Source organism: Ptychodera flava, chromosome 17, assembly GCF_041260155.1.
Source record: "Ptychodera flava strain L36383 chromosome 17, AS_Pfla_20210202, whole genome shotgun sequence".
NCBI classification, from domain to species: Eukaryota; Metazoa; Hemichordata; class Enteropneusta; family Ptychoderidae; genus Ptychodera; species Ptychodera flava.
The window spans coordinates 27,268,350-27,284,793 of record NC_091944.1 but is presented as its reverse complement, the minus strand read 5'-3'; the positions used below and the strand labels follow the sequence as shown (position 1 = coordinate 27,284,793).

The window sequence follows — 16,444 nt, the reverse complement described above, 5'->3', positions numbered from 1 at the left end:
AAATGTATAGATAAAATTTCATGACTTAAAGAAGCTTCTGTTGCATGAAAATACTGAACAGTTTATTTTTTGATGCAGACTCATGTCTAACAGTTGTCTAGTCTATCTATGAGTGTTTCCATAATTGTCTGTCTGTAGGTTCGATATCCCGACATTGGTTACACTGACAGGAATGGAACATGGTACTAAGATGTGTTTTAGGAGTAGATCTCGTTAGCCTTTTATGCTAATGGCTTGCATGACAATTAAGTTGCCGGAGGTTACAGTACTTTTAACAAAGACGTCTACTGGAGAAGAATAGCAAACAGTTTCCTTGGCACACGAAAGGAGCCTGATGTGTAACACAAGCTGTAGTGCGCTTTAGTTTTGCATGTTTCTCTGGACTTACTGTGGTCATTTTATTTTTGTCACCTCGAAAGTCAAATATCAGACGCAATTTCAAACAAACAAGAACTGATGGGAAATTTTGATATAATTTTAATTTTTAATGCTTTATTTGCCAGGGTAAAATATACAACATAGCTTCCTGATAAGAAACAAGATACAATTTAAAATGATTTAAAGAGACAAATGTATTGAATGTTTAAGTATAGGTAAATTAATACATCACATGAAATGCCTGTATGGAGTGGCATATGAAAGGACATTCTTCATCGTTACTTTGCACATTGTGTATCTAATTTGGTCGTGTTGAAATCTGTAATTCACGTTTAGTTTCTTCATTCAGAAGATAAAAGCTAACTAAGTTGAAGATGTATCACAGAAGATAAAACAAATGCATTCTATTACATGACGAACTAGAAGTAGTAAGTATAGATGCATGGTAGGTATCGTCATCCGTTGGAAATTGTCATTTCGGATTTCAGCCGTTTCATTCGCGACGTGCCCAGACTTTGTTCCGTGATTCACAGTTCGTGGCTGAGGACGTAACAGGCTGGTGGAAGTTGTCCGTCTATGCTGGCCTGAGCAAGACCTGACAAGACGCAATCAATGACTTGTTAGAGTTCTACAAAATGTATCTTGTGTTTTCCAGTATTAAACTTAGTGACTCCCTAACATGCTAAAACTCATATCATTCAACTCGCCAACCGGATCTATGTGTTATATCCAGAGTTACCCCTGACAATGAATTTGTAGTCTAGAAATAGTATATATTGATATGTATTACTCACTATGTATTATGTCTACAAGACTAACATTAATACTTTCATAATTTCGTAAAAAGAGGACGAATATGCTTATTTTCTAAAGCAGAAAACGATGACAGTAACAGTTATTGTCACGCCAAAGATATAGCAATCTAACATTCAATTCACATTTTAGAAGAGCATAAAGTGTATTTTCAAAATTGCAACATCCGGATCTCTCGGAGTGAGGAATGCTGATCATCTACACTTTCAATTTCAAAATCCCGTGCGGTCTACGGAAGTTCATCGTTGAAACACCCATCGGTCTTAAGGTAGCTCGCGCCTTGAAATTGAAAGATTTAAATAAAGTCCGGGACTGTGGTTTAAACTTTTGCTCAAGAATAAAAAAAGTGAGTCACTGTGCAAAGTTTGGCATACAGAAACAAATTACCCAATATTTGCCGACACTTGACATTTAAAATGACAGTCAACCTTTCTTGACTTTATGGGAATAAGTAGGTGAAAAATGTATTTACACTGTGAGCTTCCGAAATGTGCCCCAAACAAATTGTAGGCCAAAATGTATTGTAAAAGTTCGAGAGTTCGAATATTTGTACCCGAGGCGCATTCTACCTTAAAGGTATACAGTCACCTGTAATTTAAATATGCCCATATATGGTCAAAGGGGCGTTCCTTGGTATTCAAAATGCCCATGTGAGGGCGCTGTTTTTAAAAAGCGGCCACCCGCTTAAAATCTGTGATTGGTTAGATTTTCTCTTTCTGTGGTAACTGTGGCAAAATTGGAACAAGTGACAGTATACCTCTTAGCAAGCACTACTGTGAACCTACCCGCTATTGTTCCTTGGAATACAGCATTGTAATCGCAAGCCACCTCGTTGTGAATGTAGTCTTTACGATTGTCAACCCAGTCGTCGGTTTTGTTTGGTCCGCCGACCAAGGCTCCGATTAGCACGTGGTGATTGCAGTCAGGGTTCTTCCAGCTATTCTTGTTCGTACAAGGAATGTCAAGCTCTGGACAGGAACTGGATAAATGAAAACCGTCAAATTTTGTTGTTATTATATTTTAGAAATCGAAGACAACACAATGAATAGACTCGGTTGACAGCCCATCCCCTATACCTGGACGCTAAAAGATGTTTGATTATTAACGCCACCGAGGGCGCTGTATCAGTATACATGTCTTATAGTACAAATATTGAAATACCTTGCTCGGTGGTGAGGTCGGCAAGGTGGGTTTACACCATACCCAACGACGTAACTTCGCCTTGTGTTGTCGCCGAGCATGTAGTTTGTTTGGTTGCAAGCAAATTCCCGGTAGATATTTGGTCTCAATCCGTACTTAGCGGCCACCAAACCAACGAACGAAGCTCCGGCTGTTAAGAAAACACAAACAAAATATATCGGTTTGATTTTTCATTGGAGACGTCAAACTACAACACGTAGAGGTTTGGTATTTGTGTCTCAGAACAGCTACTTAGGAAATTCTTCCATTTAAAAACCCTAATTTTGTAGTTGAGGTTGAGGCACTGAGAAATAATTTAAGAGCAGTATTTTATTTACTGCCTACATGTGCGTAACGGAATATCATTTGAGGACCCCATTATAGGTTTTTGGCAGTCTTCCACAATGCAAAGCGGTCACACATCATCAAGGCATTATTATTGGATACATTTTTTGACGTCAAATAGAAATTTCTTTGTCGTCTTCTTTGCTGGCCAACACATATAGTACCGAAATATCCATAACTGGGAACTTGTGACGTGTCATGAATCACGTGTCTATCTGGCATTTTTAAAAAACCACTTTTTGCCAGATATGTTTGGCTTTATTTGCTTGCCGTGTGAAATGCACTGGGCATCCCCTGTATTTATGCACTCACTGTGTGTTGTATTTGAACGATTTCAAGAACTGCGAAATGGATGACGAAACTTTATATCTAGATGATGGACGAAATGCTGAGAACTGCTTAAAGTTTGGCACAAATTTCACGGATAGAACCAAAAGATTCATGAAACATTGGGCAATATTTAGTCTTGGTCGGTCAAATTATTTGCGCTCTTGTGAAACCGGGATTTACTTCAAGGCTTATTAGGTCAGGTGAAGGGCGAAGTTTGTCATCTGGATATACAAACTTCACGAATTACTGCTTTTTGCTCCGGTGGAAAAGCAAAACTATCGCGCCGACGGTATTGTATAGTGCCAGCACCGTTCTATGGGTAACCAAGATATAGTAACTTTAACCAATTGTGGGTACACAGTTTATGAATATTGCGTCATCGCGAACACAAGAGATTTCAACACTACTGATACTGCGCAAAGCCCCGCAAAACCAAACGATCGCGTCTTACTTGTCTGCTTAAAGGCATACTGTCACTTATTCCAATTTTGCCACAGTAACCATGGAAAGAGAAAATCTAACCAATCACAGATTTTAAGCGGGTGGCCGCTTTTTAAAACAGCGCCCTCACATGAGCATTATCAATACCAAGGAACGCCCCTTGACCATATATGGACATATTAAGATTACAGGTGACTGTATACCTTTAAATGCGGTTTTGCGACGTTGACAACAACGTCAGCGCCCTCACCTGCGTATCGTAAGGATCCCCACTCATTCCTGAAGTACAAACCTCCGTCTGTGTACATGTCAGGGCTGTTCATAGGTAACAAAGTGTCCATGTATTTCGTGAATGAATCCTTGTATGTCGTCTTTCCCGTAATTTTATACAGCAGTAACTGAGGCATAATAGAGAAAATAGTTCACAACTTAATGGTTTTTTACAGTAAAGTCCCGTTAAATTTAGACATTTTGCCAAATCAACGCCCGATTTTTCGTTGGGTTTTAATCGTCCTAAAAAAATGGAGTTGCCAACGGCCTGCCTTCTTACCGGGACATACACAATATTTTGGTATTATACCATGACCGAACCTAGCGCAATAATGCGTAACAAAATAAATTGCGTTTTCCGTTAACAAGCCCTAGGGAAATAAGATACTATAAAGGTCGGTAAAGGTTTTTATTTTGTATTTTCATATGATTGTGACCTATGACAAAACCGCATAAATTCGGCAAAATTATTACTGACTTTTGCAAATGCGAAAACAGTTCAGGGTCGGAGGGTTTTAAAAAGAGTAGGCCCGGTTACCAGAAATACATAATATATTTTATTTGGCGTAAGCAACAGAACATGTTTCTGCATTCTATGACAGTAATCTCTTGTGATTCTGCAACGTAGCTAAGTATGAGCTCTGTTACAACCGTGACTAAAATGTAGAACGCACCTCGGGGACAGATATTCGGATTCTCAAACTTTTACAATTTTTTCTGATCTACCACTTGTGGGGTTCATTTTAAAGCTCTTGGTGTAAGAAAACTTCACCGCTTAGTTTTTCGAAATTCGAAAATTTTATTTTCTCTCCATAGAGTTAACACAGGGATGGCGGCCATCTTGAATTTCAAATATCAGTAAATCTTGAGTAATTTGTTTCTCTAGTTCAAAAGTTTGCACGGTGACCCCCCGATTTTTATTCTTGATTTTGAAGGATAGCCCCCCCCCCCTAATCATTGAAATATTCTTTGAGGAAAATTTGACCAAAACTTTACATCTTTCGCTTTCGAGGCGCACAAAGCCTTAAAAGGGCCGAAAGATTGAGAGTGATTAAGAACACTTAGCTCAAGTCATTCAATGAGCACGTGAAAAATCACCTCATCTCTGCCATTGTTAACTCAGAGATATCTTTTTCACTGCTTTAGAATCGTTGGAAGTAATTCTATAATCTTGAATATGATGCCCATTTCAATTTGATCCTGTGAATATACTTAGATGTCGTTGTCTCACCTTTGACCCCTCTCTGGTGTCTGCCCATCCGAAGGAATAGGCACTTCCCCTGAGTTTGTACTCTTCAAAGTATTCCTCCGCGTCTTGGAGATACTGCTCTTCGCCTGTCGCGAGGTGTAACCACGTTGCCGCCCACAAAAGTTCGTCGCCAATCTTGTTGTTGCTATGGAGAAATCAAATTATCAGAGGTTTCAAGCTTAAAAAACGAGTCCCCACAAGTGGTTAGCCAAAAAAGCATCGTAAAAGTTTGCGAGTCCGAATATCCGCTCCGGAGGCGCAATACTTACATATAGTACCCGTTAGAGGATATGTGCCGATATTGGTCGTCGCAAATCTGTACAAATCCACTGCCTCTTCCCTGAAGATCCGCGCTCGATTTCCTTCTGCAAAAAATGAAAACAAACACCTTTTAATATTTTAAAGAAACACCGCCCTCTGGACACGTATCCAGGGGATGCACTGAAGCACAGACAAATAAGAGACAGACTTGCAACGGGTATTGTTCAAGGTTTGGAGCGGTTACGTAAGCCCTCCATGTACGCCTCGCCTCAAGTAGCTCTCGCCTCTCTTTTCCGAAGAGTGCCGACCATGCATCCTTCGGTAGTTTCCGTATTTTCGCAAATTTTGAAGCGGAATTATGTTCGGCAAATTTCGTGTTGTTGTTGTCGTCTGGTGCTAAGCGGAATTGGCGTGCTGGCGAAACAGGAAAGTTTTAAGCTTCAGGGAGATGTGTTTTACCATTTTAAAATTTCCTCTCACATTTTTATGAATACATAATGTGTGTGCACGTGTTTGAACAAAATTTGAAAGTCTTTAATCGATACTCTCTGGTTACGGTCAATGTTTTACGGTCAGACATATCGTCTTTTACAAGTTGGTCATGGAAGAACGTGTTTATGAAACTGGTGGCGTGTTATGTTTCGATTCGCGTGAAGCAGTGTTTCTGCCCTGAGAGCTCACAAAGTAGGTATGGTTGCTACGCGACTTGCAGCAAAATGCCATCTCGTCGTACTTTTTGCATAATTTCGTGCAATTATCAACCATAAACAAGTCTCCAAAAAGTCTAACATCTTTGAAACTCTTTTTAATATGAAAAGGCAATAGTCCACCGAGACGACCATGAAACAAAAGGCATGCTGCGTTGCTAGTCTGTCCTCTATTTGTCTGTGACTGAAGGAATAAAGGGCGACACGTGCACCATTAAAGGTATACTGTCACCTGTTCCTATTTTGCTACAGTTACCATGGAAAGAGAAAATCTAACCAATCACAAATTTTAAGCGGGTGGCCGCTTTTTAAAAACAGCGCCCTCACATGGGCATTTTGAATACCAAGGAAAGCCCCTTTGACCATATGTGGGCATATTTAGATTACAGGTGGCTGTATACCTTTAACGCGTATAAATGGTCAGTCACGTTGACTTAATCGACCAATGGAAGTGTTCCAAATTGTTGTCGCACACTGTACGGTATCAAAATGCCAGATGGATGATACCGAGAAACATTTAACAAGTTCGAAATGTTCGCTTCCATAAAAAACACGATATTTTGTCGGCATGATTAGTTTATCTAGAAAAAAAACAGGTTCATTCATTAGATAGGGAAGATTTTGTATAGGTTAGACTGGCTGTAGTAACGTAAACGTGTGTATTGTGCAATTCCCTAGACAGTGTTCAGAACCTGAAGTATAGGCTTTTGGTATAGTTTTGAGGTGTTTTGATGTTTGTTTAGCAGAGTATGGGTAGTCACTGTGAACTTTTTCATCTTCAAATTCTTCTTTACAACTCTACAGCATAATTTTCTTTTAGATATCGACAAAAAAACCTCGTTTCTGTGAATCGTCTTAAATTTATATTTAAGGTAGGTCGAGCCTCGAAAGTGAAAGACTTAAACTTTTGCTCAAACTTTCCTTGAGGAATCCTTCAACCATTGTCTTCCAAAATCAAGAATGAAAATTGGGGGTTACCGTGCAAATTTTGGTACTATGATACAAGTCAATATTTACCGATATTTAAAATTCAAAATGGCCGCCATCCTGTGTTAACTCTATGGAGAAAAATGAAATTTTCGAATTTCGAAAAACTAAGCCGGTGAAAAGTTTTCTCATACAAAGAGCTTTAAAATAAACCCCAACAAGAGGTAGATCAGAAAAGAATTGAAAAAGCTTGAGAGTCCATATTTGTGTCCCCGAGGCGCGTTCTACCATGACATAAAATCTTCTCTGCTTCATTTTTCCTTCCCTTTGCATTTTCGGCACACGCGATTGGAAAGATCAACTGATGTGTAAATGAGGAAACTTTCCCTGCGGCGCAAGGGGGCAGAGAGATACAGCCTCTACTAGGATCGCATGGTTAACTTACTTCTAGCGTCTTTGTAGGCGACGGAGCACGTCGCGAGGGCCGCTGCAGCGAGAGAAACGACATCAGAACCCGGCACGGTATCGTTGACTCGGAACGGCTCTCTGTTGTACACGATGTCTTCTGGTCGTTGCCAGGAGCGGTGATCAAGACCGGCGTCTGCTACCTACAAAATTACCACATTGTTCTGCTAGGATTACGCATTTTGGCAACATTATCAATTCAGAGCTGTGTCCCAAGAGGGGGATCCAAAAAAGAAGCTTACATTCTTAAAAGATAAGAAGAAATTTCAGTTCAGCAAAAAAAATATCTTTTTATAGCCACCACACCGACAATCTGAAAAACCGCGTCATTTTCTGCTAAAGGGTTTTCAATAACATGACTGTCTCTCACTCGATAAAGTTGTCAGCTCTCCTGAACATTAAGACGAAGTTTTTACCTGGTAGTAATATTCATTTGGGCCGGTGTGACATTTCGTGAAATATTCACAGACTCCCTTGAGGGCGCTGAGCATGTCGTTGTACACGCCCGCGTCTTTGTATGCATCCTGGGAACTCGATGAGGCTCCATGCCAACACCGATGAAGAAAATGCCATCGGAAAGTTGAACTTCACGTTGTCTCCGGCTGGAACGGTGAAGAAAAGAGGCAGGCAATTGGCATAAAGATTAAGTCATTAAGGCCCCATTAGCTGTATCATATTTTTCCATCATTTTTCGATAAGATTCTTTGATGTCAAATTCAAGTTATGTAAAAGTAGTGACCTAGGTGGGACCACAGAACGTTTTACGAACATTGGCGATCCGACGCACAACTTAAATTTTAACAAATAAATATTATTCGCGAGTTGCATTTCCAATATGTACACGCCGTACGCGTGTTAGGCGCCTGAATTTAATTAAATTAAATCCAGAACAAAGGATTGGAAAAGTGACATTTTCAAAGACACTACTGCTTAATAACGGGAATCCAAAACGTTTTTCTGGAGATTGGGTGATGTTTTGGTAAGCAAAGTGCAAAAGATACACCTAATAGGGCTTTCAGCAACGAGCGTTGGACTTTCGAAATGTAGCACACTGCGACAATAGCAAACGGCTAAAAAAGTTAAACCAACAGGGCAAAGGACCAATATTATAAAAAAGGCATGGAACGAAATTCGAAGGACAATTATCATCAAATTTCCATCGATACTTTGTGTTGTTGTGGGTCACAAGTCTATGCAGAAAACGGTAAGTTAGATCACACAATCATAAGTATATTTTCCTGCAATGAAGCGCACTCTACGGTCACTGAACAGAACTATCTGAAATATATCTTCCCTCATAGTGCAAATGTAACTACAAATAGATCTGTTCTTATAATAAACTTTTTTGGATTTTATTTATGATTTGATTGATTGATTGATCGATCGATTGATTGATTGATAGAACGTTTGCATATAAAGAGGTATGATATATCAATTGATTTCGAATTGCTATATCCCATATTTCGCCACAACATCGTTTTGACGGTTTGCCACACGTTTATAGTTAAACCTTGCCTACCGTCGTACCACCCGCCGGTCAGATCCTCGCCTTCTAATCCGCTGTCTGACAGACACGAACTGGCTCTCCATGGAAGCTTTTGTTTCGACTTGGTAATCTTGCCCGACTTTTGCGCTTCAAAGAACAGTAGCGAGTAATTGAGGAGCTCACCGAAGTTGTGGTGGAATTCTGTTGACAGAATGGAAACATAATTGTCATTGTCGTTGGGTTTGTAACTGTCGACGGATGGTGACCTTCTCTAGCCATGGCCCACAATCGACTGTACATATTCCTCATTCCCTGCCTAAGTAAGAACGTGTCAGTAATTCAGTCCGCATGCGCACCGTTTTCTATCTGCATGCTCGTCAGTAAATCCCACATAATCAAGAAAAAACGTGAAATGACCAATTTCTGACATATATATCCTGCCTCGTACGTGATATGTACCATTTGGGGGCCATTGTCAGCAAACTAGCGATGTACTTGCAGCTTGCGGAACAACATCGACAAGTATTCGTTTTGGGGTTCAGTGTTTTCATCATACGCTTGTTGCTGAACGATGGCGACACAACTCTCAAAAGAGAATGGTTGCAATTAATAGGGGCAAATAAAAACAGAACAGTGGAAAGTTCAAGTACTGCACATTATACTGATCATATATAGGTCATACATTCTAGGGATAGAACTCCCACATTCTGCGTAAAGAAAAGGTTTTCATTCTCGTACGTAAGGTTTTACAGACTTCGCTATATAAAGTCGAGCATTGCAATTCTCGTTTTTCACATCTGTGACACATGGAAGTCAAACAACCAAAGAGAAAATCCAAACAGCGAGAACGCACAGTCGAATTTATTTCTGTTATTATTGAGCCTTCGGTGGAATTTGAATTTATGTACATTTCTTGGAATACTGTGGAAGTATAATACAACTATTCACCGACCTGTCGCTGTTGCTCGCTCTCTATAGAATGATGTGGTATGTTGAATTTTGTAGATTTTGTAGAAGTCACATTTCGGAGGGCTTGTCGACAAAGGTACAGTTCAATCAACAGATAAATGAGATAAGTTCTTCCATCAACCAACAACTTAGATTTATGTATGCTAATATATGCTGATTAGCTAAAGGTACTACGACCACTGTGCAAGATTTAGCGTACGGTACGAGCTGCTTAATTTAATCACATACGCCTTACGCCTCCATTTTGAGTCAATGTTGTCACATCATGATTTAGAGACAGCCAAATAGAGCCCCTTTAAGGTAGTATGCGTCTCGAAAGTGAAAGACAAACTTTTGTTTAAGCTTTCCTCTAAAAATGTTTCAACCATTCTCTTACAAAATCAAGAATAAAAGTAGGGGGTCACCGTGCAAATTGTGGAACTAGAGAAACAAATAACCCACGATTTAACGATTTTTGAAATTCAAAATGGCCGCCATCCCTGTGTTAACTCTATGGGGAAAAATAAAATTTTAGATTTTCGAAAAACTAAGACGGTGAAAGTTTTTCTTTCTCCAAGAGCTTTGAAATGAGCCCCCACATGTGGTATATCAGAAAAAAATTGTAGAGGTTTGAGAGTTCAAATATCTGTCCCCGAGGCGCGTTCTACCTTAAATGGATACTTTTCAGGGCAGTTATCCTCGTGGAAGAAAAATACAAAATATTCGCCTTAGAGCTTTAGAATCTGAAACTAGGGATACACGTCTCACAGTTTTACTAAACAAATGAAGCAGACTTTACATGATGCGAAGTTGATGCAGCAAATTGAAAAAAAATTAAAAACTCACTTTTTGGCCTTGTTTGTATCGTGTACTCATCACAATTTCCCAGGTCTCGTTTTACGGGACTGTAACTGTCATCTTCGCCATCGTCGTCTCTCTCCTCATCACCCCATTCCATGCGAGTCCTAGCCTCGTATAATTCGTCGGACTCTGTGAAGACCGAACTCGCCAATGCTACCATCAAAGCGAGCAATGCGAGGAAGATCCAATTCATGATCCTGCTGCTTGTATACCAACCACTGTCCAGTGAGAAGCTGGCTCTCAGTCAGTAGTGTTAACCAAGTTTGGTCTCTGTTCACTTTCTGGTGATAACTCTTCTCCTTTTATACTTCACTGTACGTCAACCACCGCATTTATAAATGGGCGCTGTTTTCTTTCAATTAATATGTCGTGACTTCTGATATACCGCTGGTTTTATTACCACCACCCTCGAACTCTAGCAGGCATTCAAAATTTGCATATCAAATCATTTCGTAAAAATCGAATTAACAACAAACAAAAACTGAATAACGGACAACTTAAGAGACATCATAAAATAAGAGTGTCGCGTATTGCGCAGCGGGATCCGTACCGTCATGGGCGCATTTTGACATCGATTGAAAGGGTAAATAAAACATATGGAAATCATTGTCACTTTAGGAAGTAAAATTAGAGAAAATTGAAGACATTTCGTGAATATTCATGTTTTCAAGAATCTACCAGCCCCAGCTCCATCAATCAAACACTCGATGATGTGGATAGCGTCCAGATGGTATTGAGTGATCGCTGTGGGCGAGTCCCCAGACAAAGAATGCAAATTACATGTAACATTTGAATTCACATGGGAAATTGGACACCTTTACGCAAGAAAAAGTCCAAAGCTGTAGAGTTCAGATTAATTAATTAATTTATTTATTTATTTATTTTATCTTGATGTGAAATGTTAAGTTAAAGCTTGCCGTTTTTATTTCTGAAATATGAATATGTGTGTGTCTGTGTATCATTAATATTTTTCTTTTATAATTTTTAAAAAAAACTTTGGCCGTGCCTAGAAAACTTGAAATATGCTTGCGATTTGCACCGCATGTTTTTCGTTTTCGTCGGTGTTACCTGCTCGGTGTCAATCTCAACCTATGACACTAAATTAAAGAAAACACGTAAAATACTGTGCAATTGTGATCAACGATTCTGATGGCCGATTTACACTAATATTTTGGAATTATCACACGTTCACTGAGAAAACAGCGAATAAGCTAATGAATCTCTGATCGCGAAATTAGCAAAGTGAGGGAACTCAAACTGGGCGGGATATATACATCGCAAAGTTCTAACGATTTTAAAACATAGAACAGAACATGATTGCTTTTTCGAATCAAAGCAATGGTTTGACAGTGCTAGCACTGAAATTTTGGAAATCATTGCGATAGTTAACCTAATGCTTGCAATGTACCCGATTTTGGCTCATCCATTAGATCTTTCGAGATAGTGGTCAAATTTTGTAAACGAAAACATCTACACTACAGAAAGAAAAATGCTAAATAATTTTCAGCCATGTTAATGTTTAAAGATAAAAACATTAATGAGAAGGTCGGCCAGAAAAAGTGTGAAAGCGTTCGGGAAAAGAGTATGCAATGCGAAATCAGAAAGCAAAATTTGGAACGCGAAAAGTGCTACTGGTTGAAATGCTGTTTCATACCATAACTTTGAGTTGAATTACAGTGATAAAATTGATGGATTGGACGAATACGTAATATTCCAATATGGTTTTGATTTGGTTTCTGTTCACCCATCACGCCTTGGGGGACAGATATTTGGACACTCGAACTTTCATGATACATATTTGTTCTACCACTTGTGATGATTCATTTTGAAGCTCATAAAGGAAATTAAGTTTTCGTCGGATTATTTTTGTGAAAATCAAAAGTTAATATTCTGCATAGAGTTAAGGCAGGGATGGCGGCCATTGTGAATTTGCAAATGTCGAGAAATATTGGGTACTTTGTTCTTTAGTACCAACTTTTGCACAGTGACCTCTGATTTATGTTCTTAAATTGAAACAGAGAATGGTTGAAGGTTTTCCTACGGAAAGTTTGAGTAAAAGTTTCAGACATTCATTTGCGGGGCGCGAACTATCTATGGCTTACATCTTACAGAGTTGACGCAAATGTGAAACTTATGAGGGGCTCTCTCACAATCATGGAGTCAATCGTTTTATATTCCTCCCACTTAATATCTTTCTGTAATGGGACGTTGCGTAAAATTGTGCGTCTCACTTTATAATGCGGTAATCTATTATTTTGTTACCAATAGTTGAAGAAGTCAATAGTTATAACAGAGATGAACAAAATGACAGTGTATTGTAAATAAAACGGTCTATATAATCGCATGGACAGAATTTCTGCATGGTAAGGCAAGAATTCATCATTTCGTGGGATAAATCTAGTGAATATTTTAAATATGAAATCAAATCAGATTACACCTGTGCTTGATGAAAAACACGTCTGCTGTCCTTCCGTAACATCTGCGCATTATTTTTGTTTTGTTTTGTTTTGTTTTGTTTTGTGCCTTACTAGATATTCGAGTTTAGCTTAGGGCCCATTCAGCGGAAATCCAGGCGATTGCTGCTTGTCATTGATCGATAATTTACATAGTAGTAATATATATGCGTACACATAAAATATATTTATGGACAGATTTATGAAATAAATGATTCTATGATAGGAAATGATGTTTGCTTTCAATTTTATTCCTTCAAAACAGATATTTTATTAATGTATAAGTATCCGCTTCAGAATTTCGCTAATTCTGTTAACTGATCAATATTCAGTAATGTTCTTCACAATACTGGGTGGCGGGTCACCAGAGTAGCCTTCACGGCGAACAGAACAGTCGTGACCTGAGTTTCTAAAGTCCAGCCTATAGGTACAGTGACCACTGATCACATAGCCCTTTCTTTAAAAAATAACATCCATAGTTGCAGTTGTTTCGCACTTTGGCGCAGTGAGCGGAAATATACATAAGGCAAACACTTTAAATTTAAGTAAAAATTGACCTCTATTGTCTAAAACTTCGATCGGAAACGGGTTTCAAATTAATGGAACCGAATCCAAACCGAACAGCTAACACATTGTTGTCAATTTGCTTGTAGCTTTACAAATGAAAAAGCACATGTGTTGAAAAGAATTTTCGAGCGTATTCAATGCCTGCAACATGTATAGATTCATATTTTATATTGCTCGCACTGATATGGATTTATGGTATAAAAGGAAAATCATATAATGTTAGTCTATAGTTGAAACAAAAAGTGTAAATTGTAAACACAGCAAAACAATAAACAGAGAGATTTTTGCATGTACATATTCTACACATATTTAGGTCAGACCACAGAGGTATAACATTTATGATATGATTTTAAGCTTGTAAGAATTTACAACGCTTTGTCCGGTTGAGGGAATTATTTTTTATTACTGTGTTTTAGGATACTTAATATATTAATATAATATTTACATATTGTGCAAATGAATTAAAATGACAATTTTACATATTCTTGATATTTGTGTATAATTTGTTTCATAAAATACACATTATGGCAACGTCAATAATCTGTGAACGACGAATGGAAATCGCATTTATCTACACTGACTGAACACCAGGTTGGTGCGTGAAGCTAAAATGTACAACAGATTCGTAACTGAAGACAGTAAACGTGCTTCTTTTCATCCGTGGAAATGAACATATTCACAAGGCGTTTCAAATTGAAATGGTTAGTGCCATGTCTCTATGTCAGTGACTGTTTTAAAATGAATTCTAATGTCATTGTACCTCTTCGGTAGTCTGTGCTTGATAGCTCTTTGTAACCACACACATTTTACCCGTGCACAAGGGCGGCCTTGTAATAAAACTCCTTGATGTTAACTTGCCAATGTCGAATCTGTCGCTACAAAAGACCAAGTGTCATTTCTGCAGTAAAAATATTCACCGTCCACATTAAGCAAAGGATATAAACGAGACACGTTGACACGTTGGGAAGCTATTCTCATCAGAAACTTTAAAGTTATACAGGCCTCGAAACCTAGTTTGGCTCTAACCCATCCCCTTTCAAAGTAAAGAATATAAACACCAGAGATCATCAGGCAAATTCACCGACGCTGGAAATCCAAAATGGCCACCATCTCCTGCATTGCCTCCGTTGAGAAATATTAAACATTCGATTTGCACAAAATCGGACGGTGAAAAGAACATTTTCTTTAATTTTTTTTTTCGAAATGAGTCTAAATGAGCAGAAGACTCTAAAATATTATGACAATTGGTTATCCGAAAAACTGTCCCCGGGTGCATTCAACCTTAATTGTACATGTATTAAAGGGCAGTGGTCGTCGGAATGGCGCTCAAAGGTCGCTAGGGACCCCCACGACCGATATAAACACTGTATCCAAGCTACGTTGGCGATTGATGAAAGTTAAAACATGTTTGTCTTATAATGTACACCGTAAAATTTAAATGTCGCAGCTATTTTAACACGATGCATCTATATATAGTGCATGAAATACATTGTTTGTAACAAGAAAGTTGCACATGCGCAGTTCCGACGACCACTTCCCTTTAAGATGTTTGAAGGCCATGTTTATGCTCCCGATTTTAAAAGTAGTGATCTTTCTAAAAATATTTTAAAGCAATCAATTAGACACAGTTGAAAGAAAGAAACCGTGAATTCATATTTGATGACTTGAACTGATACTATGAAGCTGATACTTCCTTCGTGCCATCTTCGTCTAAATCATCCTTCTCACAAGAAATCAACCACACAGTTGCCGTTTAAGGTAGTATGCGCCTCGAAAGTGAAAGACTTTAAACTTTTGCTCAAATGTTCCTTAAGGAATCTCTCAACGATTCTCTTTCAAAATCAAGAATAAAAATCAGGGGTCACTGAGCAAATTATGGTACTAGAGAAACAAATAACCAAAGATTTACAGATATTTAAAATTCAAAATGGTGGCCATCCCTGTGTTAACCCTGAGGAGAAAAATAAAATTTTCAAATTTCAAAAAACTAAGCCGGTAAAAAATTTTCTTACACCAAGATCTTTAAAATGAACCCCCACAAGTGGTAGATCAGGAAATAATTGTAAAAGTTTGAGAGTTCGAATATATGTCCCCTAGGCGCGTTTACCTTAAAGGAAAGTTTCCTGCAGGATCAAAATTTCTGGATCTTAGTTTTGCTCCTTTTAAGAAAGCATATCTTAACAGATCAGTGTTTTAGTTGCAAAGATTTATCGTTGTCAGTTTTCGTTTGAGTGTTAGATGACCAAGGCTTTTTTATACATTCATTTGATTCATTTGTTTCAAGTGAATAACAGACACGTTCACACAGCGCATACATCACTTTAACGATTTGCAGGTACGCTCGCTATGGATTTGCATACGGGGCTGGCTCTCTCTCTCTCTCTCTCTCTCTCTCTCTCTCTCTCTCTCTCTCTCTCTCTCCTCTCTCTCTCTCTCTCTCTCTCTCTTCTCTCTCTCTCTCTCTCTCTCTCTCTCTCTCTCTCCACACAAATCAACGGCGACTATATAGTACTACACAGGCACAGCTGATATATTTCCTAATTTAAGTCTCAATAGAAATGACTTTCCCAAAGAAATTATCAAGTTGTCATTGATTTCTGTAAAGTTCATTGATCTGTGATATTAAGAGCAAAATATCTGAAACATCATCCAGGTAGAGTCATCGTTGTTGTGAAAGACTTTGAAATGTATCAATTCCTTTTGTTACGCTTTGTTGTGAAATTATCAAAAATATCCGTTTCTACTTCTTACATTGGTGATTTTT

The 16,444-nt window shown here is 38.5% G+C and overlaps 1 protein-coding gene across 1 annotated transcript; it reads right to left on the bottom strand.

The window, feature by feature from the left end:
* Positions 1–455: 455 nt before the first annotated feature.
* LOC139115925 (endoglucanase A-like) lies at positions 456–11,014 on the bottom strand. The gene is made up of 10 exons (XM_070678351.1): positions 10,646–11,014; positions 8,885–9,052; positions 7,782–7,967; positions 7,346–7,508; positions 5,275–5,370; positions 4,988–5,150; positions 3,737–3,884; positions 2,353–2,521; positions 1,977–2,170; positions 456–973 (listed from the first exon to the last, which is right to left on the bottom strand). The coding sequence occupies exons 7-10, from the start codon at positions 3,825–3,827 to the stop codon at positions 906–908; spliced, it is 522 nt and encodes a 173-aa protein (XP_070534452.1). The 5' UTR covers positions 3,828–3,884; positions 4,988–5,150; positions 5,275–5,370; positions 7,346–7,508; positions 7,782–7,967; positions 8,885–9,052; positions 10,646–11,014; the 3' UTR covers positions 456–905.
* Positions 11,015–16,444: the final 5,430 nt, after the last annotated feature.

Coding starts and splice junctions, on each gene's coding strand:
- LOC139115925 (XM_070678351.1), bottom strand. CDS start 3,827: ATGGACACTTTGTTACCTATGAACAGCCCTGACATGTACACAGACGGA. Junction 2,171..2,352: donor CGACCTCACCACCGAGCAAG/GTATTTCAATAT, acceptor TCATTTATCCAG/TTCCTGTCCAGAGCTTGACA. Junction 974..1,976: donor ATTCCAAGGAACAATAGCGG/GTAGGTTCACAG, acceptor GCGTCTTGTCAG/GTCTTGCTCAGGCCAGCATA.